This window comes from Onychomys torridus, chromosome 12 (assembly GCF_903995425.1).
Source record: "Onychomys torridus chromosome 12, mOncTor1.1, whole genome shotgun sequence".
Taxonomy (NCBI): Eukaryota; Metazoa; Chordata; class Mammalia; order Rodentia; family Cricetidae; genus Onychomys; species Onychomys torridus.
In genome coordinates this window covers 90,332-116,445 of record NC_050454.1, presented here as the reverse complement: position 1 = coordinate 116,445, position 26,114 = coordinate 90,332, and the positions used below count along the sequence as shown (strand labels likewise).

At 38.4% G+C, this 26,114-nt stretch overlaps 1 protein-coding gene across 1 annotated transcript in view; it reads right to left on the bottom strand.

Moving 5' to 3' along the window:
- Positions 1–26,114, bottom strand: part of LOC118594046 (immunoglobulin lambda-1 light chain-like) — a 107,401-nt gene that overhangs the window by 34,558 nt on the left and 46,729 nt on the right. The window contains exon 2 of the mRNA XM_036203811.1: positions 6,583–6,759. Coding sequence (XP_036059704.1) covers positions 6,583–6,759 — 177 coding nt within the window. The remainder of the gene's footprint in view (positions 1–6,582; positions 6,760–26,114) is intronic.

Genomic DNA, 26,114 nt, shown 5'->3' with positions numbered 1-26,114 from the left:
TCCTCTCTTAAATTTCTTCTTTGAGCCTTTCAACATTCAGTAATATACTGATTACCCCACACAGACTTCTGAAATTAATGGATAATTCTTTGCTTTCAATTTTAAGTTTTGTTGCACTGTGGTCTGGCAGGATAAAGAATTATTTCAAGTTTTCTGAACTTGTTAAGACTTGTTTTCCATCACAGGGAATGATCTATATTATAAACATTTCTATAGACTTCTGAGTATATTGTATATTTCTTGTTTGGGTAGAATATTCTCTAGATATCTATTTGGTACATTTGGTGTATGGGATCGTTTAATTCTGATTTTTCCCTATTATTTTCGTCCAGATTCTTTGTCTTTTGGAGAAAGTAGGGTATTGATTTCACCCACTAATAATGAGTTGGATTCAATTCATGTCCTTCCATCCAATCTTATGCATTTTGTCATATTTTTTCTGATTACTTTTAGTGGAAAAAATCTCTTTTATTGGACACTAGGATAATGAGAACTCCATGCTTCCTGGTCACATTAGCTTATAATAATTTTCCATTCTCTCATTTTAAGTTGCTGTATATCCATGGTAGGTTAGATGAGTGTTTTGTAGATATCAGAAAGACAGGATTTGTTTCCTAATCCATTCAGCTTACCCATGTCTTTCTATTGGGGAGCTGAATTTATTAATATTTAAAGTTATTATGGAAAGATGCCTGTTGATTGATGATCTTTTGGCCTTTGTGTTCTTAATAATAGTTTTTATTTCAATAGTTATAATTTTATTTGTTTCTTTCTGTCTCCTGCCTATGTCTACTGAATTCCTCAGTTTGAAGTTACTGTTTTTAGTATCTTTTGTAAGGCTTGTTGGGTGGACATGAATTCTATTAGTGTGTTTGCATCATAAGGAGTGTTTCTTTCTCTTTCTACTGTGGCACACAGTTTTTCTGTGTACAGTGGCCTAGGTAGGTATCATGATCTTTAAGATTTTGAAGTACATTGTTCCAGGGTCTTTTGGCTTTTAGAGATTCTTTGTTCTGTGTATTTATTATTGTAGGCACAATATGCTGTAAGGAGTTATTTTTCTGGTCCTATCTCTTGTGTACTGTGTGTTCCTTACAACTCTACGAGAATGTGTTTCTGTAAGCATGATATGATATTGTTGAAACTTCTGTCTATACCATTGACCTGATATTTTTCTCCTTCTTCACATACCATGATTCAAATATTTGGTCTTTTCTCAGTGTTTAATAATTCCTGACTGGTCCTTTTATTTTTTATATTTTGGTTTTTTTTTAAGTTTTAATATTCTTTGCTTCAGTGTTCCAATTCCTCTGTTTCATCTTCAAGTCCCAATATCCTACCTTCTACTTGATCCATATACTTGTAAGGCTTCCTCTGAAGTTAATAAATGTGATACTGAATTTTTCCCCTCTGGCATATAGTTTATTTTTTCTTAAGAAAATTTTTTATTCATTTTATATACAAATCATAGATCCCCCTCTTCCCTCCTCCCATCCCCCAGCCTCCCCCTCACAATTCATTACCCATTCTCTCCTACAAAGAGGTAAGACCTCCCACAGGGAGGTACAATTAATAGAGGCAGGTCCAAGCCCCTCCCCCGTCTAAGGCTGTGTGAGGTGTCCTGTCATAGGTAGTGGGCTCCAACAAGCCTACTCATGCAGCAGAGATGGATTCTGATCTTATTTCTAGGGGTCCCCTTAAGCAGATCAAGCTATACAACTGTCTTGCTATGCAGAGGGCCTAGTCTGGTCCCATGCAGACTCTACAGCTGTTGATCTAAATTTCATGAGTTCCCACTTGTTTGGTTTGATTATCTCTTGCTATGGGATGTTCTGTATGATAAACGTGCTGCTCTGATTGGTTAATAAATAAACACTGGCCAGCAGCCAGGCAGGACAAGCAGAAAAGAGAATTTGGGGAAGTGGAAGGCTGAGGCACAGAGACCTGCCAGCTGCTGCCATGACAAGTGATGTGTAAGGTACCGGTAAGCCATGAGCCACATAGCAGCTTATAGATTAATAAATTAATTTAAAATAGAAGAAGTAGATAACAAGAAGCCTGCCACAGCCATACAGTTTATAAGTAATATAGGCATCTGAGTGATTATTTTATACGTGGGTTGTGGGACTGAGGGGGCTTGGTAGGACCTGGGGAGAAGTTCTCCAGCTACAGTCTCTGTAGGTTTCCCCATCATGATCTTGATGCCCTTGCTCATAGAATCCCTCTTTTCTCTCTTAGACTGGATTCCTGGAGCTCAGCCTGGTGTTTGGCTCTGGATCTCTGCTTCCATCAGTTACTGCAGATAGGCTCTGTGATGACAGTTAGGGCTTTCACCAATCTGATAACTGAGGTAAGCCAGTTCAGGCACTCTTTCCACTATTGAAAGTAGTCTAAGCTAGGGTCATCTCTGGGAATTCCTGGGAACTTTCCTAGCGCCCGGTTTCTCCCTATCCACTTGATGTCTCCCTCTATCATGGTATCTCTTTCCTTGCTCTCCCAATCTGTCCCTGTCCCAGTTCAACCATCACATTCCCGTATGTTCTCATCCTCTATCCGATACCCTCCCTTGCCCACCCCTCACCCCCAGTTTACTCATGGATATCACATCTATTAACACTTCCCAGGGTGATCCATGCTTCACTTGTTGGGTTGTCTTTGTTTGCTAGCTTCTCTGAAGCTGTGGGTTATAGTCTGGTTATCTTTTGCTTTACATCTAGATATTGAATTTTTCAATTTCATCTTCATCTCAACTTTATTTCTTTTCACTGTTTCTACCTCTTTATTGAACTCACTTTTCACAATTGGAGGGTTTTTTGCCATTTTATCCAGGTGTATTTTCTTGGACATCACCTTGTCTGCTTATTTTCCATTCATCCTCTTTCTATGAAGGATGGCAATTAATTCAGTTACCAGTTACAGCACTTTGAGGTCCATGGCTTTGCCTTAAAATGGTGTAGAGTGTATAACACAGAGCTAACACCTCTGTATCAATCTCCAAGTATAAAATATACTTTATATATACTATACGACTGTCAGACACTTGTTCAATGTCTCTTGCATTAATTTCTATAAACCATGATTTATTTAGTCATCCAGATTGCCGCATGACTCTGTGGTCATTAATTGAGGGCATGCCTCTATACGTTGGTCTTTACTTTTGAGAAGGGCCCTTTGCTGTGTCTAGTTGTAGGAGTCTGCTGTTGGTTTCTGAGATGCAATTTCAAGTACCATGTCTTCTTCTAAATTAAAGCAAGGATTGGAAGTCCTGGTCAGGCCAGGACTTTCATTTCAAGATACATGTGATCTAGAAGTCACTGGACACTCAGCAAACTAAAGTTATTTGCAAAAGACCTGTTTTCTAGCAGTGATGCCAAAGGCAGCTTGTCCTTGTAATATAGGTCACACAAGTCACACAGCAATCAAATAGTATGAGTGCATATGGTGTCATTGCACAGAAGCCTTCTGTCCTGACAAGAGTGCAGAACAAGAGCCCTGGCACTGACTGTAGGACAAATGTTTGTCCAGTCCCCAGCCAGCAGACTTTCCAGTGAATTTCCTCCACCCAACACCTCTGATTATGTCAACGAATTGTGGAAGGCTTATAGAAAAATCATTTATTATTTTATCAAACTAACCATGGCAATAACACAACATGTCTATGAAGATGACATCAATGATTTGGTTTTTTCTTATCCACTGTTTTCATCAAATTTCTTTCATAATGTATTTTGATTTTCATTTTTAAAGGGGTAAATACTCTTTTAGATTATAGTAGAGATAAGCTTAATATCTGAAAAAGTTTTAGTATGTCTTTATATGTTCACTGCATGTATTATTTTCTGTAGGGAGAATTTTCACTTTACATTTTAAAAGCATGTTGTTCTACTGTCTTAATACATTCTCACTTCAGTTGAGAATTCTGCTCTAATAATTGAGGGTCCAGTTTCCTTTCACCACTTATTATTATCAGTGCAATTTAATGTTAGATACTCTCATCATTTATCTTCAGTTTGTTGTGCTCTTTGCACATACTATTTTTTTTTATTTTTATAAGTGCAGAACTTTTTAATCATTGATTCTTCAAATACTGTATTTCACTCCTGGACCCCGACAGTGACTTCTTGGTTCCTCAGTGGTGGAGAGAGAGAGAGAGAGAGAGAGAGAGAGAGAGAGAGAGAGAGAGAAATCCACAATGAGTTGGAAAACTCAATGATGTTCTGAAAATATTTTGCACTTTTCCCTTATTTTTATTGTGGGATAGATGCTGTATATCCAATCTAGGACGTATCATATCCCACTCAAGTATTTCACCACTAAACTATATTCAGGACCTATGTACATGATTACCTTTAATATTTTCTGCTGTTGTATTTCAGTGTCACTGGTTTTTAATTTTGCAGTGTCTAATCTTTTGCCAATCACTCAGTTTAGGTTTGTCTATAATCTTAGACACTGTATTTTCATTTTTGTAATATCAATTATGTCCTTTTCAATGTTTAATAATTTCTCTATTTTTTTAATAAAGAATGCCAATATTTTTCCTGCTTTTAAACTTTCATTGCTTTTTTTCATGGTACACAGTCTTGTATTACATAAAGACATGTTCAGAAAAGCACATTAGGTACATTGTTTTCTGCAGGGATATTTTTCACTTTACATTTTAAAAGCGTGTTTTTCTATTGTCTTACCATTTTCTTATTTCAGTTAGGAGCTCTGCTCTGATGATGGAGGGTCTCATTTTCCATTTACCACATATTTTTATCACTGTTTTTTTAATGTTTGCTACTGTTAATTTTTATCAGCTCCTTTCACATGTTGACTTGTTCCATTTTATCAAGTGTAAAATGTTTTGATCATTCCTTCTTCAAATAGTGTGTTCAGCCCTTTACCTTGACCATGACTTCTCAGAAGTGACCACACCCACAAATACACACACACACACGTGTACACACACACAGAAAGAGAGAGGGGGAGGGAGGGAGGGAGAGAAAGAGAGAGAGAGACAGAGAGAGAGAGAGAGAGACAGAGAGAGAGAGAGAGAGAGAACTGGAAAACTGCACACTGAGTTAGAAAACTCATTGATGTCCTGAAATTATTTTCAATATTATTGGAGGATAGATTCTGTGAATCCAGCATAAGACCTACCATATTTAACTCAAGTATTCCACCATATGTAGAGATTTATGTGCATATTTTATCTTTAATAGTTTTAACTTTCCCTCCATTTAATTTGATGTTGGCTGTAGGCTAGTTGTAAATTGTCTTTAGTTTGTTGAGATGTGTCCATTTTATCTCTGATATCTCCATAAAAAGGTATTGTATTTCATTAACATTTTTTCAGCAACAAATGAGACAATCATATATTTTTTTCTTTCTGAATGTTTATATAGAGGAATACATTGACTGATTTTCATGTGTGGATCCATCCTGTATATCTGGGGCAAGGCTCCTTGATCCTGGTGGATGATCTCTTTGACTTTTTTTTTTAATTCAGTTTTTGAGCATTCTTATTGACTAGTTTTGCATCTATGTTCATGATGGAAACTGATCTGTCCTTTCGTAGTCTAATCTTTATGTGGATTGGGTATCAGGATGAATGTGGCCTCAAAACTTAGTGAGTTCAAACTCCCTGAAATCTATGAGAGTTGCCTAAGAGGTTTCTTTTCATGGGAGATAGTAGGCCTGAACTGGCCATCTGCTATAACCAAGCAAGGCATCCAGAAGTAGTACTGGGACATCAACAGAGCCACAACAACACTGACCCACAGTCTATCCTGTCTGCTAGATGTGCAGGGGTAAAGGTCACTGAATTTGTGAAAATGCCCAACTAATGATGGATCCAATTTGAGGTCCATGCCACTGGAGGGAGCCCATGCCTGACACTGCCTGTATGGATAGGAATCAGAGGCTAGATACACCAGAGACCTGGGATAGTACCACACATGACCAAACATGATTTTGTGTGTGTGTGTGTGTGTGTGTGTGTGTGTGATAGTATGTATATGTATGTATATATGTGTATTATATTAGAATTAAGTATATTTCATTCTAATTAAATTTTATATATATATATTAGAATTAAACAGTTTAAACAGTCAAAGGAATGCTTCCTAATGATAATCTGCTGCCTGGTCTACAGAGAAAGATCCAGGACAGACACCAAAACTACACAGAAAAACCTTGCCTCTAAAAACAAAAAATAAATAAATAAACAAACAAATAAATGAATAGTAACAAAATCCTTTCTCTGGTGGAATCTGAAGGTCACCACATATTCTGCCTAGTAGAGTCTAAGGAATGATATTTAGCAGTTGACATCTTAATCATGAAGGTTTGGTCATTTTGAATCAGAAAACAAAGTTTTTGGCAAAGAGCAGAGAAGCAACTCTGTAAGTTAAACTGAAAAACAAGTTGCCACCATCACAGGAGAGAAGGGCTTCGTGTTTTACTTCCTCATCTGCCTGTGTTATTGTAAACCCCATCAGTGCTATCCCAACATTGACAGCAGTAGTCAGCTTCATCTCCAGCCTGGGCTTTGCTGATAGTCAGAATGTCTGTGTTTCCTGAGCTGGAGCCAGATGCCAGAGGGCCAACTACTATCTTTATATATGACCAGCACAGGGGCTTGGCCTGGCTTCTGCTGGTACCATTGAACATACTTAACTGAGAGTTTATCTCCAGAGCGGGTGATTGTGACCTTTTGACCTAGGGCCACTGATACTGAGGGAGGTTGAGTCAGTATATAGGAGGCCACAGAACCTGCAAAAGAAAAGAGAAGGATGCTGAGGATATTGAATAATGCCCTTTCTAAGGTCAACTGAACTTTCTACCAGAACAGAACTCAGGGTTCAAGGTAGGACAGTAGTGTCTTCTGTAGGCAGAAAATTTAGACCGAGTCTGCATAGGTCACCTGTGCAGAGGGAGAAAAAGGAGGAACAGCCAGGCCATGGTGGAGATGACACAGTGTAACTGATCCTGGAAGTCACAGCACAACCAGGCTAATCAAGCTTTTATTCTCTTTCAATCCTTTTGAGGGTAGTGGATGTTCTGTGACTACGCAATTTTACCCCTCTCTGGGGCTCCCCATGGAGGCCTATGTGCAGAAAATACTTCAAAGCTGTGATGCAGAAACTGATGAGGAGGGGTGGAGCCCAACTCATTTAAGAGTCCCTTGGCTCAGAAACTCCCCCTTGGGCCTCTGTGGTCTCTGATCACAGCAATCCTGCCTCCACTTGTCTTCTAACTGAGCTGTTCTTAGGGAGGCTGTTCACCTTTCTTTGCCTTGTCCATGCTGTGCACTTGGTCTTGTTGAGAGACCTCTACTAATGTGTAACTCAGCAGAAGGTGTAGTGTGGCCTGTCGCCTTGATTTTCCTCTCTCTTTCTGGGTTAACAAGTTATAATTTTGGTTCATCTTATCATCCCAATACAATGTAGCCCTATTTTATACCTATGAGAATTGTTTTCAAGTGTATACCTGTATGATATTGGTTCCTTATACAATCATGTGTGTGTGTGTGTGTGTGTGTGTGTGTGTGTGTGTGTGTGTGTGTAGTCATCAGTCCAGGGTCATTACTCATGTTGAGTCTCCTTCCTGTCTGACTCCAACTCTTGGAGGAGACTAGCATCTAGATTCAGGAATTAAATTAAAAATCTTGCATGAGTGACCTTGAAGATCTTGTTAAAATAGCCTGAAACAAGACATAGGATCAAGGTTGCACTAAATTGAGCTCCAGAAGGTGGTTGGTGAGAGTTCCCATCAGGAAGAATGTGGACACTGAGCCTATGCACATGTGTTCTGAGTCAGGTAAGTGTTCAGTTCATTCAAGTATTTCCAAATAACACTGAATTCTTCATGGAGGGACAGAACACAGGTTGCCACCTTTCCTACTTTAGACTGTACCAGAGCCCAGGTGCTTCAGACTAATGGCAAATCTGCCTATATGTTATAGGGAAAGAGTCCAGGAGTATGCATCACTGGAAATACCCATCAAAGAACAGTGACAGCTGATGGCCTGACAACCATGACATTTGTCAACCACATGCAGCAGACAATGAACCTGGGTAAGAAACAGAAGCTTGGGGTGAGGTCTCCTACAGGGAACTTCTCACTGGACTTAGAGTGCTGTTCCCAGTGGATTCTAGCCATGATAGAGACACCAAGGTTCAACCTGGGATTCTACCCAGCCAGAGCACTTCCTGGTGAGTCCCTCACTATGCACAGGATTTGCCTGTCCTGGAGTGATGCTGTTATGTGATTCTCAGAATGCCATCACTGGCAGTAAAAAACTGTCCCTTGACACTTTCAGAATTCCTGGCCTAGCATCACCTACTCAACTTCCCCTGCATGGCCCCATTCTCAGGCTTGTCTTCTCCTGAATGCTGCCCTGCTACCCTCTACTTGTGGAAGAGTCTAAGAACAGAAACTTCCTTCATTTTTTTAACTGGCTCCAAAGTCCTTGTAACCTAAAAAGCTGCAGTGCGGGGATCCACCTTACTCTGTGTTTACTTCACATGCTCCAACATCCTGTGGCTGCAAGGAGAACTGGTAACCCTGGTGTGTGGGGCATCAGACAGAGTCTGTTCCTAATATCTGCCCCGGGGATAAAATCCATGCTCCTTTCAATGAATGTGTGTCTGTGTATGTTTGTGAGACTTTGTATGTTGTATATTTATATCACAACTGTAGGTCACAAAACAGTGTACTTTCATGACACAGGCAGAATCCTGAGAAGCATGAAGAGGGATTCACAGAGGAAATCCTTAGGTATAGTACAAAAATACAATAAAATATACATTATTTTCATAATTTTGGAGATATTCATAAATGAGCTCTGAATTTGCATTTCTCTTTCTATCCCAGACAATTATTGTCATATTTTTTCCAAACTCATTATATCTACATTATTATCAGTACATATAAAACATATATTCATATATATGCACACAATGTCTTTCTGTATGCTGTGAATGTGATGCTATGATTGGTTGATAAATAAAAAGCTGATTGGCCAGTACCCAGGCAGGAAGTATAGGCTGGATAAACAGACAAGGAGAATTCTGGGAAAAGGAAGGCTAAGTCAGATACACCAGCCTGCTGTCCACGGAGCACCATGTAGTGAGGAAACATGGCAATGTATAGATTAATAGAAATGGGCTGAGTTTAAGTGTAAGAACTAGTCAGTAGTGAGCCTAAGCCAGTGGCCATGCAATTTTAATTAATATAAGCTTCTGAGTGATTATTTTATAAGTGGCAGGGTCTATGGGGCTGGAGAAAACTTCAGCTACACACATATGTAAATACATATAAAGATAACCTCATGGGTCCATTCAGCTGTACTGACATGACATATAATATTTATTTTTATTTTATTTTGAATATTACATTGTATCACAGTCTTTTTCCTGTTGAATTTTTAATTAATGAAATGTATACATTTGTGTTACATCCCAACCACAGTTTTTCATCAATCCTCTCCTCCTATTCCCTCCCTCCATCTCCCCTCCACTCTCTTTAGTGATTTTGAGATTGGGTTTCTCTGTGTAGCCCTGCCTGACCTCGTATTGGCTGTGTAGACCAGGCAGTTCTTGAACTCAGCGGCCCGCCTGCCTCTGCCTTCCAAATGCTGGTGGGATTAAAAGCATGTGTCAATATGGACCTTAAGTCTAGATACCTCAAACAATCAATTCTGTGCTAGATGTCTGAATGCTGGGATAGCAGGAATGAAACACCATACCATATGCATCAAATTAAATTAATTATTTAATTATCCTTTGCTCAAACAATGGAAATGATGAATAAATTATTCACTTGCAAACAACAAAGAAGTCTAAAATAATCTTAAAGGCAGCTATAATGGACTGGACATTTATGTGTTTAAAATCTAGAGTAACACTACTGTACCCAGCAGGGATAGCTGGGTTGTTAGAGGTGAAATCTGGTGTTTGTGTCACCAATGCTAAGGATTTGCTGACATCACAATTTTTATCTTCCATCACCACCATTGTCATTGCAGTTCTTATTTGATCACACACTCTTCCTATTTCCTGCTAGAGGGCTTCAAATCTAGCATGAAAACCAAAGTGATGAAATTGGAGAAGCCTGTTCCTTCAGACCTGGAGGAGCTTGTCCCCAGTGCACAGACACACTCACTACTGAGTCTCTTTCCTTGGATTTCCATGGGAAAAGGCAGGAGGTTTCAAGATTCCATCACTTCTGTCTTAGGTAAACAGATTATTTAATCCTTTACATATTATATTAGACAGAACTCAGTTTACTGGGATAAGTATAACTCTCCTCATTCTACAACACATAGTGGTGAAATTTTGACTCTTTCACAGAAATGAGGAAACACTTGGTCATTGTAAGAAAGGACATTGATATGCTGGATTCAAGTCTGAGCTTTCTGGGACACAGCATGACCAGGTTGAGTGCTTTGTAACTCCCACCATCCACACCATGGCCCCTCCATCACCAGGATCAGAGTTCAGCATTCAGACAATGCAGTCTTTGGATATGGCTCCAGGTGGAAGCTGGACAACCTGTGGGGCTGGACTGGCTTTGCCTTGAGCCTGCTGCTTCTCTGTTGCTGCACCCTCTCTCCTGAGCAGCAGGGGATGTGTCATATGACCTCCTCTGCAGTGGAGGCTGAGTTTTTAATTGATGCCTGCCAGAAAGTTCAGGACACTGGAGAGATCATTGTCAGGTTCCCACCTAATCAACAACATCACCTGCAATAATCTGAATGTTGATGCCAACCTTGATGTTCTGTTCTGACTGAGCAGGTAGCAAAACCTTAGCCAGTCTTCTATAAATGAGCAAAAGTAAGAGGTGACAGTGAGTGTGCAGACCATGCTGGACACACCCAGTTTGTGTCCACAGCTGGGTGCTGCTCCCTGTTCTCCCTCATAAACCCAACAATTCAGGGCCCTGACATTAGTGAACTGTTCTGAAGTGGTAAGAGTTATATGTGGTTCCACAGAAACCAAGGAGACCCAACCCAGAGCACACTGGCAAGGTGTTGCTTATTTCAATCACATTCTCAATCTTCTATCATCTATCAGAAGGAGAGCGGCCATTGTTTTACTCACTGTTATCTCACACAAACTTGTTAAATACAAAATGTCTGGGTTCCATTTATTGGATGTGCTTGTGACTTTTCCACAGGCTGAATATATTTATGGACATAAAATAAATGTGAGAATCTAATAACATAAAGAACCATCTCTAAATAGATTACATATTGTTCAGGTCAGTCTTCATTCAAAATCACTTTTCCAGTTCTGTGTAATATACATTCATTAATAAGCACCAAGTAAATGAAAAATAAATAAATAAATAAAAACTAGTCATCATTAAATTTTGTGCTTTAACATTCAGTTTGCACACTCATCTACAAATTCCTGTCACAAGAAAGAACTGTCATTAGTTGGGTTACAAATGCTCTGTAGTCTTGTGGGAGGTTTGGGAATGTGAAGTCATCATGTGTGGCCAGGAGGGGCTTGTGAAATAATTTCAATGTTTCTCATCTAAGGATTTGTACGTCTGGGTCCTCCAGAGAGATCTGATTGTTTCCAAGAATGTTAGAGGGTCCCCTGTGGCCTAAGGTCAATAGTTTGGCATCAGAGTCCCCTTAGCTATTCCTGTCAGCCTCTTTCTGTCTTTCTTCTAGCCCATATCTAACCCTCTGTGACTTTACTGGCCCACAGAAACTTTGTTCATTGGGGACCACAGCTGCCATACTAGGATGGAACTCAGGAGGACATCTTTGCCCTCCTTCCCATCCTCTATTTAAGTCTCTCCAGACTTAAATTAGTCCTACTTCTGTTAAGGCCCTTTAACCAGGCATCACATTGAGACTCAGATTTTTGGATAGACAAAGGGAACCCCTACTTACAGCTAGATGTCTCTTTCAGCCTGTTCATCTAGCCTGTCCCCATTTCTTTTTTACTTTTCCCCTTACCCAAAGATCAACACAGTAACAAGGAACCTTAAGCCTACAAACTTGCTGGGACTCACAGACCCCACCACTGCCATATTCTTAGGCCACATTCCCACAGTCTTAGGACTGAGAATGGACAACAGAAACCAAAGACCAGAACAACCCACCAACAAAGATGAGTCCAGATATCTACACCAAGAAACACTTCAATCATCGTAACTTCAGGTCTCAGATCCAAGCATAAAAACACAAACATGAATAACCAAAACAATATGCTTCCTACAGATGTTACTATTGTGTTAGGGCCTAAAAGAACAATTTAGCAGAAGCACAAGGCAAGGAATTGAAACTATCAATTTTGACTATGTCCAAAGATTAAAAAGAGGATATGAATAAAGGCTTTAATGAAGACTATGAAAACATACAGTTGAATAAAATAATTAAAACAACTCCAGACATGAAAGTAGACTTTAATAAAGAAATAGCATTACTACTGAAAATCCAAACTGAAAGGAAACTGGAAGTTAGAAACTCAGGATGCTTAATAAAAACCTCAGTGGTAAGCCTCACCAATAGATGAAAAAGACATGAAAGACAGAATTGCATGTCTTAAAAATGGTAGAAGAAATAAAGATCTCAGCCAAACAAAATGTGAAAATATATCTATATATAATCAAATCGTATCATACACATCCAGGACATATGGGACACAAATCTGTTACTATAGGGAAAAAAAGGTAACTCAAAGGAACAAAAAATACTTAAAATTTTTTCATGGACTATTATTTTGATCATATTTTCTTTCTCCCTTAAGGACTCCTATTCCTCCCCAAATAAAGCTTTTCTGACTAACTAACTCTATCTGTCTGTCTGCCTGTCTGTCTGTCTATCTCTACTACTCGTGAAAACCCACAAAAACAAAAAATAAAACATCTATAATAGAAAACTGCCAAATGAAATCAGAAAGTCAGGAAATAAAGAAAAAAAAAAGAAACCCAGGGACTTCATTATGTGTTTATTTGTGCAAATATTATGTGAAAAATATTCTTGGACAGTGGCATGCCCTGAAGTGTCGTTGCTATATCCAGTAACACCTGTTGACAAAAATACACTTCCAGCAAGTATCATTATCTAATAACTTCTTAGTTAGGAATAGGACCCCTGTCCATTTCAACAGCTCAGTGCTAGGACCCTGAATGCCTTCAATACACACATACCTTGTGTGAGCTGTCACAGTCTCTGTGTCACCAAATGAGCATCAGTTTGGCTTCTTCTGGAAGACACCATTTCCTAGGAGTCATTCACCACTTCTGTCTCTTGCAATCTTTCTGTGTCTTCTTCCACATAGATCCCTGAGACTTGAGTGGAAGGGTCAGGTGAGAGCATCTCATTTAGGCTGAGGATTCAACTACTCTCTTTGTCTGTGTATTATACACTGTGAGTCTCTGTGCTGACTCCCATATTCTGTAGGAAGATCTTTCTCTGATGAGGTTTGATCAAGGCACACAGTGATCAACAGGAATTACATATGTCATTAAATTCCATTGCAGTGCTCCTTTTGCAGAAAAATAATATTAAAGTTTCTATGAGTCATGTGACCTACATAGTCCCATGGCTTTTGCCGCTTCAGCAGTGTCAGGCATGGTTTCCATCTCATAAACTGACCCTTAAGTCCAACCAAAGGAGTCGCTTATTCCCATAACATTTGTGCCAACATTGTACCAGTATTCCTTGTATACCATTCACCTTTGTGGGTTCCAGGACTTATATCTGGGAGGTATTGGTGATTATCTTTCTCCTTAGGTAGTATGAAAAGTATCCTTCAGCATCATGAATGCAGGTCAGTAGTGGTAAAGCTTCTAGCTAGGATAGTTAGGAACCAGCTCAACAACATTGGACAGTGTCATAAGCAATAGAACCATTCAGGTGTGGGATAGCATTCAATAACTTTGGTACTATTTTGTGATCTTTGCTCATTCCATGTGACCTCTTTGTCTAATGACTCAGTAAAATGTAACCCATTCTTATCACATTAGGCTCTACTTGGTGGCACAGAATGTCTATTTGGGACATTGTCTCCTGCATTATATGGTGGCTCCATTTAGATTCCTTTCACATGTGTATGTATTTTAGGGAGCTTCCGCAGTAGCAGGTGTCATAGGCTTTTCAAAAGGACTTTAGTGTCAGTTATCTTTCCTCATAAACCCCCTTACCCTTTTATCCCATCCCCTTGCCATTTGATCCTGCAATTCTAGGTTCCCTTTAACTCTGCACATGATCCATCTTCTATTTCTCCTTCCTTGGGAGCTCTTCTCCTCCTCCCTGGTCCTGTCTTTTGTGGGTATTCAGTTTGTAGCACAGAGATTGGAAGCTTAAAAGTTAATATCCAATATAAGAGAAAATGTATAATATTTGTCTTTTGTGGTCTGGGTTACCTCACCAAGGAATACTTTCTCTGGCTTGATCCATTTTCCTGAACATTTTTTAGTTTTGTTTTCTTTTCTAAAGATATACATAATATTCCATTGTGTATAGGTACTGTATTTTCTTTATCCATTTCTCCATTGTTTTTTTTTTTGTTTGTTTGTTTTTCTGATTGCTGGCTCTTATGAATAGAGGAGCAATGAACCTGGATAAGAAAATATGTCCGTACAAGGATGTACAGACTTTTGGGTATATGTCTAAGACTGGTATATTTGTACCTAGAGGATGATTAATTCCAGCTTCTGGAGGAACCACCACAATGACTTCTATGATTGTTGTTTCTGTTTACACTCCCATCAGCATTAAATACACATTCCCCTTTCTTCACATCATCTCCATCACATGGTATCATTTGTTTAATTGATCTTGCTCAATCTGATTGAGGCAAAGTCAAATTTCAGATTCTTTTAATTTTCATTTTCAGGATTGCTAAAAGACAGAAAACGATACCTTGGAGACAAGGCCTTCTAGACCCAGCAGGAATGCTGCACATACCAGCTCCTGACTGTGTCAGTACTCACAAGAGCCTGCACATGTTTAAGCCAGATAGTTTCCCAATGCTGAGAAGAAAAGTGGACACAAGCTCACATCCACAAAACAGAAGCTATCTCCAATTGTTAACTGCTTGTGAAGAAAAATGTACTGTTCTCTAATAAACTATCACTAGTTATACAGACCACACTTGAGGATAGCCCCATCACAGCAGTAAATTTCAAATATGAAAATATGAAACCAACTCATTGGTACTTTTACATGATTTTTGTCTCATAGTTCTTTTTCTGGACTTATAATAATTTTCAAGTTATTTTTACTGTTTATTGGCATTTATAATATTGTGTTTTATGAGACCTTTTTGTATCTTTTGGAATGTATGTGTTTCTGGTGTTTTTTTTTTTTCTTTTTGTTCATTTCATCCTATACTGGTTCATTTGTGATTATTGTATTCTGTTTATTAGAGGCCTGTTTGTTTTGTAATGACAGATAAACAAGTTTGTGGATTTGGGTGGGTGAGGGTGTAGGAAGGATCTGGCAGGTGTTCATCATGGTGGAGATGAACTGTCATCAGAATATACTGTATGAACATTCTGTTCAATTAAAAATAGGGCCATTTTTAAAAAGAAGAAGCAAATAAGCAGCTCAATGAAATCAAGGACAAAGAAAGAAATTAAAGAGAGTAAATGTCTGAACTATGTCCCCACCCCACCCCCAAAAAAAAAACAGACAGAAATGACAATAACTATCTGAGACTTGAGAACATAGTTATATTAGGACATAGAAATCCTGAAGGGGACTCCAGATAATGAGGATGGGGCTGAAGACACCAAAACACACACAGAAAACTCTCGGGAAATACTTACAAACAGAATGAATTAAGCAGAAGTTAGAAATCAAGTCCTGAAGCTAAAATAAAAGACCTAGTCCAAATAAGACAAAATATGAAAGATTAAAAACAAAAACTGCACATGGGGAAGGAGCACATAGGAAATATGGGACACAGGGAAGAAACTAAGCCTTCACATTACAGGTCTAAGGGAGGGAGAAGATTCTCAATTAACAGCATAGACAGTGTCTTTACCAAAATCACAGGGAAAACTTCTACAAACTAATAATGGCACATCCATAGAGACAAGGGAAGTACACAGACACCAACTGGACAGAACCAGAAAAGGATACATGCCATATCATGATTAAAGCACTAAGTTACAGAACCAAGACAGTGATTTGAGTCTTGCAAGAAAAGAAATTCAAGTAACATATAAAGAAAAACACATCAGAACAACAGCAGGGTCTGGCAAAGGTATAGCGTAGTCTGGTGGTGTTCTCTGGAGAACTCTGCTCAGTCTACCTCCAGCGTCCAGGGTCCGGGAACCAAGCGCGAAACCTCTTCCCCATCCTTGGTCTTCCACTTCCTCCTCCACCCCGCCTTGTGGGTGTGACCATTACTGAAGCCTCAATGGGGCTTGGAACTTCCAGGCCAATGCTGGGATGGCTATCCACTACATCTCCCCCTTTTGTCTAAATAAGAAAGTTCTAACCTAATACAAGACTATATAAAGAGATGGTTATCAAATATTGTCCAGGAGTAATGAGGGATAATGACCTAGATAAGTTGGAATTACAATAAGTGCAAACAATATCAAGCAAAAAACACATAGTAAAATCCAGGGAAGTCTAGGGCATGGGTAGATGGCGTGTTACAAAGATCATTCCAAAAGGTGTCCTATCCTAAAGAACCTGAGTCTAATACTTAATATATCCTATCTAAGATATTATAGATGTATATATACTAAGTTGTAACTATAACTGCTAATCTCCAACCTCATCAAAGACCTGAGAAGGAATATAATAATACCTGAGAAATGGGAGAAGGACGCAAGCAACTTTCGGGAGTCTTGCAAGAGTAGACAGAGACAGCTAGCAGCCTGGACAGTCACCTAATGTTTCTCAGCATCGTTGGTGCATTCAAATTGGCTACAGGCCTAGAGTATCTCATAGACCATTTTCAGAAGCAGGAATTCTGAAAGACCATCTTACCCTGTCATGGCAAAGTATAGTGGTCGCTTTCCTTGTGTCCCGCTTGTCCAGAAAGGACAGCATGTGTACTGTCAGCAGTTGAGGCAAGGGCAGTTCTTTGCCCAGTAGGCCATTTTGTGCCAAGAAGACAAACTTCCAAATGGAAATGTCTTAGAAGCCCAACATTCTCTCAGGATCAAATTGGTGCTGCCAGGAGCAATTATGTCTCACGTCAACAGAATTCTAAGTTATTTAAATGCCATGTTCTCTAGGCCCATGAAGTGTTTGAAGATTACCTGTCCATCTGACCTATGTATTTATAAATCTGGATAACCTAACTAACATAATTATAGAGATGACAAGCATAGGTGACAATAACTATTTAAGTCTTATCTACCTAAACAACCTAAGGACTAAGCTTCCTATAAATAAGGCAAACAGTCTGTAAGCAAATGCACAGTAAAAGGACAATGATTTTAAATTGTGACAATACACAAAATATCTTTAACAGAGGTAGGATTGTATAGTGCAATATGCAATATGATAATAATCCTAAATATATATCAGTATACAGAATATCTTAAACAGAAGTAGAACATACATACAGTATGGCAGATATAAATTCACATTTGTATCAACATACAAATATTTCACATAAGAATAAAAATATGTGTACAATATAACAAACATAGTTCTGTATTTGTATCAATATACAAATTATCTTAAATAGGAATGTAAAAAGTTTATATTTGTGTCTACATATAAGAATTCATAACAGTTCAAAGGCTGCTATATTACTAAATTTGTTTACTAATGTATATGTTAGTCTACCATAATATCTTATACCTATCCATTCCATTTCTTCTTTTCCTTTTTTTTTTTTTGAGACATATTTTCTTTCCTTAAGGAGAGTACTGAGTTTAACAGTTTCTTCTACCCTCAACCCTAGAACCATTATCCATAACCCTGAGAAATATGAAACCTTAGGGAGAAGGGGCGTCGTTTTCTTAGAATTGCTTCCTGCTGTTTAAGGAGCGATGGTATCTCTGTTGGGTATTGTGAGAAAGCTCAGATAATTAAATCTCAGTTAGACTAACTGTAGATTCTGCAGCAACTCTCAGAGTAATGGGTATGATTGTCTGAAATTTTGGCAAGAAGTGTAGTATGATGATGATTACCATTGCACCATTCTGGATTGGGTAGAGTTGTTGTTGTTGGGGCCCCATCTTCCTTCTGGAGACTTCAGAGATTGCTATTGGAAAAAACTTATTTTTTATCAGAATGGAAGGTTTGGATTTAAAGAAGTCATGGCATGTAAGAAAGGATTCCAAGAAATCAAGAGTAAGCATGGAGAGAATTAGAATCTTGAAGATAATGGTCCCTTATAATTGGTTTCCTTCTGTCTCACACCAGAGGGCTCTTCTGATATGGGACTGAAGAATCTCTCAACTTTTTCTCAATATGCTTGGGTTTAGAGAAGGAGTGAGCCAATTCCATCTCCAAAGCCAGCTTGGTTTATAATTAAATTGGAACCACAACTATTCTAGATTGATAGAGATATAGATGATAGACAGTGATATCTTACCCTGTGTAGATTGGTACCAATAGATTCTTTCTTTCTGCTGTAAACATCCGGATATCCAAGGTCTTATGATTTCTGGAAGATGGGTATTTTCATTATCCTGGAAAGACAAAAACAGAACCCTACCCCAATATTTGATTGTTAAATTTTTCGTACAACCTGAAGAGATGTCACATTGGTGGATGATCTTTTACTTCTCCTCATCAAGGAGTTTCTCCTGTTTGAATTGAATTTTTATTAATTTTGTTGGTATCCATAGCTTTTCTTCTCCTGTGGAAACAAAAGCAAAACCCCTTCCCCAACGTAGGACATATCCAGGTTTCCATTCTGAGGTCAACACATCTTTGAAATAAACCGGTTGGTTTAGCTCAGGAGTTTTGTCTGTCGTCCAATGTCTCTCCGCAGCTGTTGTTCCTTTCTCATCAGCATTGAGAAAATTCAAGGTTTATAAAGCGCTATGCAATCTATTTCTAGGAGTCATTGTTACCTGTTGCTGTTTATTTAGCATATCCTTTAAAGTTTGATTGGATCTTTCTATGACTGCTTGGCCTGTGGGATTGTGTGGTATACCTGTAACATGCTTTATATTGTAATAAGCAAAGAACTGTCTCATTTTATTGGAGACATATGCTGGGGTATTATCTGTCTTAATTTGTACAGGTATTCCCATGATGGCCATAACTTCTAATACGGGTGAAATCACAGAATCAACCTTTTCAGAACTCATAGGAGTTGCCCACTGAAATCCTGAATAGGTGTCAATGGTATGGTGTACATACTTTAATCTTCCAAATTCTGCAAAATGAAACACATCCATCTGCCAAATTTCATTTCTTTGTATACCTTTTGGATTGCTCCCTGCAGGCAATGGAGTTTGGTTATAGAAGGAACAAGTAGGACATTATTTCACAATATCCTTAGCTTGTTGCCAAGTAATGGAGAAATCCTTCTTCAAACCTTTGCTATTTACATGGTGTTTCTTGTGAAATTCTGAGGCTTCTAGCACATTACCTATTAGTAACTGATCAACCTCATCATTACCTTGTGCTAGAGGTCCTGGCAGACCTGTATGGGATCTGATATGTGTTTTATATATATATATATATATAGGATGTTCCCTTTTTTTCTGATGATTTCCTGTAATTGTATGAACAATGAAGTTAATTCTGTATTATCAGGAATAAATTCAGCAGTTTCAATGTGTAAAACAACTCTCTTGCATTTTGAGAGTCAGTGACTATATTGAGGGGTTCTGTGAAGTCCATCAGTACCATAAGAATGGCATACAGTTCTGCCTTTTGTACAGAGCTGTATGGACTTTGTACCACTTTACTTAAGTCTCCTGATTTGTATCCTGCTTTCCCTGATTTATTTGCATCAGTATAGACTGTGAGGACTCCAGAAATTGGCTTGTGTCGTACAATGTGAGGAAGGACCCACTCAGTCTTCTTTATGAATTCTATCCTCTTGCTTTTGGGATAATGGTTGTTAATCTCTCCCAAAAAGTTACTGCAGGCTTTCTGCCAGTATTCATTATCTTTCCATAGTGATGAAATTTCCTCAAGTTAAAGGTACTACAATTTCTTCTGGGTCTATTCCTGTCAACTGACGAAGTCTTAATTTACCTTTTTGAATCAAATCAGAGATCTTTTCTATATGTCTTTAATTTCTTTTTTGGTTTACATGGTAGGAATATCCATTCCAATATAATATCTTCCCTCTGCATCAAAATACCTGTTGGGAAATGTCTGGAGGGGAATATGACAAGAATGCATTTAAGTTCTGGATCCACATGATCCACATGTGCTTCTCAAATTGTCTTTTCTACTAGAGCCAATTCCTTCTCAGTTTCGGCTGATAATTCTCTAGGACTATTTAATTCTTTCTCCCCTTCTAGAGTATTAGCCAAATTTTGTAGTCCATCCTTTGGGTATTCCAATGATACCCAGTAAGTTGGAAATGCTTCCTAACAACTTTTGAAAATCATTAAGAGTCTTCAATCAGTCTCTTCTCAGTTGTACCTTTTGGGGTCTAATTTTTTGTAACTCTATCTTATATCCTAAGTAATTAATAGAATCTCCTCTTTGTATGTTTTCAGGATCACTTTGCAGTCCCCAGCGAGGCAAAACTTTTTTTACTTCTTCAAACATGCTTTCTAATGTGTCTAACTTTGGATCAGCCAATAGGATATCATCCATATAGTGATAAATTATGGATTGTGGAAACTTTACATGAATTATCTCCAATGGTTTTTGCACAAAGTATTGGCATAAGGTAGGGCTGTTTAACATTCCCTGTGGGAGAACCTTCCATTGATATTGCTTGACTGGCTGAGAATTGTTATAATTAGGAACTGTGAAGGCAAATTTTTCTCTATCATTTTCTTGTAATGGTATGGTAAAGAAACAGTCTTTTAAGTCAATAATTATTATAGGCCATTCTTTGGGTAGCAGAGGGGGCAAGGGCATCCCAGTCTGTAGGGAGCCCATTGGCTGAATTACTCTATTAATAGCTCTCAGATCTGTCAGCATTCTCCAATTACCAGACTTTTTTTAAATAACAAATACAGGAGAATTCCAAGAGCTGGTAGATTCTTCAATGTGTTGAGCATTTAACTGCTCTTGAACCAGCTGTTCTAAAGCTTGTAGCTTCTCTTTTGTCAAAGGCCACTGTCCAACCCAGACAGGTTTATTAGTTAGCCATTTTAAAGGTAAGGCAGTTGGTACTTCTGAGAGTTCAACAGCAGTTGTGCTCTGTTTGTGTACAGCCTGAATGGTTGGTGACTGATTTTTATAGCATGTTATGATATTATTCCTAGAAACATGCATTGGCCTGTATTCCTTTTCTGAGAGTGTAGGAATTTTAATCTGGGTATTCCACTGTTGTAACAGATCTCGACCCTATAGATTTACTGCTACATTTGCTACATATGGCTTCAGGCTTCCTCTCTGTCCTTCTGGCCCTATGCATTCAACCCATCTCAAACTCTGTTTTATCTGAGATAGGGTGCCAATTCCTACAAGTTGGAGATCTACTTCTTGAAGAGGCCAATTAGGATGCCATGATTTTGGTGTAATTATAGTCACATCCGCACCTGTGGCTACCAGGCCCTCCAGAACCAAGCCATTAAATCGAATTCTAAGCTTTGGACTTTGTTCATTTATGGAAGTCTGCCAAAATATTTCTTTTATTGTGTTTTTTGTAAACTGTGATTCATCTATCAGAGCTGTTTTATCATCCATTGAAGTATTGTTTTTTACATTAGGCATTAGTTTATTCCGTTGTCCCGGAGAGGAATGTCTTCCACAGTGGCTGGGAATGTTCTTACCACATTTGATTTGGGGGCCTGCAAGAGGCCTCCTGAGGTGTTTCCCACCAGTAAAGGGTTGCCTCATATATCTATTTTTGATCTGCACTCACTGGTCCATTGTCGGCCTTTGCCACATCTTCTACATAATCCAGGAGATGGTTGGGGTCTCCTGTTTAGGCTATTCCTAGAAGGAGCATTACTTCTAGGATCACCCCATGTACAGTTTTTACTTATATAACCTGGTGTACCACATTTAAAACATTTGGTACCACGGGGCCTTCTTTCACCTCTGGGATTTGTCTCTCCTGTAAATCCTGGTTAGCAGATTCCAGAGAGAGAATCTTTTTATGTAAGTCCTGGTCAGCAGATTCCATAGAAAGAATCTTTTTCTGTAAGCCTTCATTGCTAACTTTTAAAGCCTGTAAATCCTGGTTGGCAGATTCCAGAAAGAGAATCTTTTTCTGTAAGCCTTCATTGCTATCTTTGAAAGCCTGTATCAGTCCCAATATTGACTCATCTTTTTTCTTATTATTAAACCAGTGTTTGAACACTATGTGAATTATTACAATGAATGTCAAAATGGTACAGGCCAGATATGTCTTAGGGAGGTCGTATATTTCCAGGAAAATATCATTCATCATACAGGCAAAAAGGTTTTTAAATTCTTGTGAGGTAATGTTGTCAGCCATATTACAAGAATTACTCAAAATTTGTTAGTTAGTTTTAAGGTGTAAAATTATCAAGTACTTTTACTTGAAAGAAGCTTACCTTTCCGTGGTTTGGGGAGTGCAGTAGCACTTTTCAGCCAGCAGGAGACGTTGGTATAGCTCCAAAGCAAGGCCTGCTGGCGACCTTGGCTGGTGGCAGCTGAAGGCAGGAGCCAAGATGGCAGGGAGCCGGCACTCAGGGAGGAGTGGTAAAGCCTCAATCACAGCAGTTTTCGCTGGTCTGGGAGCTAAGCTAGGGAACTGAGACCAGATTAGCTGCTCCCTTTTTCAGGAATGGAACTGCATAGCCATCCCCTGGTTAAATGGAACTTTGCAGGCCAGTTTAGGTACCTGCCAGCCAGGGAGGAGGCTGAGGGAGGGAGCTGTCTAGGCCTTTGGAATTTGCCCCACGTGAGCGCCAGATATTGGTGTAATTATTAAGGCCACTCCACGTAGTTAAAAGGGAGATTTCTTTTGTGGGGTAACTTACAAATGAAGGAATAGGTTGTAGGGTCTGGCAAAGGTATGGCGCAGTCTGGCGGTGTACTCTGGAGAACTCTGCTCGGTCTACCTCCTGCGTCCAGTGTCCCATAAACAAGAGAGAGAGCCTTCCTCTCGATCTTGGGTCTTCCTCTTCCTCCTCTGTCCCGCCTTGTGGTCGTTACCATTACTGAAGCCTCAATGGGGGTTGGAACTTCCAGGCCAATGCTGGGATGGCTATCCACTACAGACCATTATTATCTTAACAAAGTTTAAAATATATCTTGTAAATTTTGATATAAAATTCATACTTTAAGAAAAGTTTAAAGAATTAGAAGAGAATCAAAGAATTGAGATTAGTAATAGAATAGTCCCTTAATTAATTTGATTTTTCTTCTGTCCCGTGTCAGAAGATGACTCTTTCTTCTGGTATGACACAGGGAGTTTGCATTTTCCTTTTAACAACATGCTTGAGTTTAAAGAAGGAGGGAGCCATTCTCCAACTCCAAAATCAGCTTTAAATTTTAATTGAACTGGGACTACAAGAAGACCAATAGTGTTCATTTTTTAGAGAAGAGCAGAAACAAACATTTAGGAAGATTTATGAAATTTTGGAGATGATATACCAATATGCCATTTTACTGTTTCCTGGCATAGATGATTTGTCCCTTTTCTTCAGTTGTCTCATTTGTCCAGTGTTCTTCAGATTCCTCAGCCTTTATTCTCCTAAGAGACAAATACAAAAACCCTTCCCCAAGACTAATTTGAGGATGTTCCCTTTTGGCAAGTTATATCTGATTAAATGAAAAGGCATGTATTAATGATATAAGTTAGTTTAAATTGGATGGTAATGTCGGTTGATGAACTATCATCTCCACTAATTAAGAGGCCTCTTGTTCAAATCGAACCTTTATCAATTTTGTTGGCACCCACAGCTTATCTTCTCCTGCAGAAACAAAAGCAAAACCTCGTCCCCAATGTAACACATACCCTGGTTTCCATTCTGAGGTCAGCACATCCTTGAAGTATATAGGCTGATTTAATTCTGTAGTATTTTTCTATTATCCAATGTCTCTCTGCAGCTGTTGTTCCTTTCTCATTAGCATTGAGAAAATTCAAAGTTAATAGAGCATTGTGCAGTCTATTTCTGGGGGTTTTTGTTATCCCTTTCTGTTTATTTATCATGTCCTTTAGAGTTCTGTTGGATCTTTCTATAACTGCTTGGCCTGTAGGATTATGTAGTATACCTGTAATATGCTTTGTATTATAATAAGCAGAAAACTGTTTTATTTTAATAGAGACATATGCTGGAGCATTGTCAGTTTAATTTGTGCAGGTATACCCATGATGGCCATAACTTCTAGCAAATGAGTGATTACAGAATCAGCTTTTTCAGAACACAAAGCAGTCGCCCATTGAGATCCTGAATAGGTATCAATAGTATGGTGTACATATTTCAATTTTCCAAATTCCGCAAAGTGAAACACGTTCATCTGCCAGATTTTATTCTTCTGAGTACCCTTTGGGTTACATCCTGCTGGTAATGGCATTTGATTGTAGACGGAACACATAGGACATTTCTTTACAATTTCCTTGGCTTGCTGCCAGGTTATGGAAAAATCCTTCTTTAAACCTTTACTATTGACATGGCATTTTTTTATTAAATTCTGAGGCTACCAGCACATTTCCTATCAATAATTTATCAATCTCATCATTACCTTGTGCTCGAGGACCTGGCAGACCAGTATGGGATCAGATGTGAGTTATATATAAAGGATGACACCTTTCCCTGATTGTATCTTGTAATTGAATAAATAGTGAAGTTAATTCTGAAGCATCAGGGATAAATTCTGCAGTCTCAATATGTAATACCATTCTTTCAGCATACTGAGAGTCAGTAAATATGTTGAGAGGTTCTAAAAAATCCATTAACACCAACAGAATAGCATACAATTCTGATTTTTGAACTGAATTATAAGGACTTTGAACCACTTTACTTAAATTTTCTGATTTGTAACCTGCCTTTCCTTGTTTGTTGGCATCTGTATAAAATGTCCAAACTCCAGATATGGGTTTTTCATGTACAATTCGAGGCAAGATCCAATCAGCTCTCCTTATAAGATCAATTCTATTGCTTTTGGGATATTTTCTGTTAATTTCTTCCAAAAAAATACTGCAAGCTCTTTGCCAAGGTTCACTTTCTGTCCATAATTTTTCAATGTCCTCTTTAGTTAAAGGTACAACAATTTCTGCTGGGTCTATTCCTGCTAATTGACGAAGTCTCAATTTTCCTTTCAAAATTAAGTCAGAGATTTTTTTCCACATAAGTTTTTAATTTTTTTTATTTGGTTTCTTTGGTAAAAATATCCATTCCAATATAATATCTTCTCTCTGCATTAATATTCCTCTAGGGGAATGGCAAGAAGGTAAAATAACCAAAATGCAATCCAGCTTTGGATCAATACGATACACATGTCCTTCATGTACTTTCTTTTCTACCAAGGCCAATTCTTTCTCAGCTTCAGGTGATAATTCTCTTGGACTATTTAAGTCCTTGTCACCTTCTAAGGTTTTGAACAAATAATTCAGCTCATCATTTTTTACCCCAACAATAGTTCGTAGATGAGAAATGGCTCCAAATAATCTTTGAAAGTCATTAAGAGTCTGTAGTCGATCTCTCCTAATTTGCACCTTTTGAGGTCTAATTTTTTGTAGCTCTATTTTATATCCTAAATAATTAATAGAACCTCCTCTTTGTCTCTTTTCAGGAGCGATTGGTAATCCCTAGTAAGGCAATACTTTCTTTAGTTCTTCAAACATTCTTTCTAAAGTATCTGCATTTGAGTCAGCTAGTAAAATACCATCCATATAATGATAAATTATAGATTTAGGAAATTTTTTACGTATCATTTCCAAGGACTGTTGTACAAAATATTGGCACAGGGTTGGACTATTCAACATTCACTGTGGGAGGACTCTCCATTGAAATCTTTTAACCAGTTGAGAATTATTGTAAGTAGGCACCGTGAAAGCAAATCTTTCTCTGTCTTTTTCTTGAAAGGGCATTGAAAAGAAACATTCTTTTAAATTGATAAC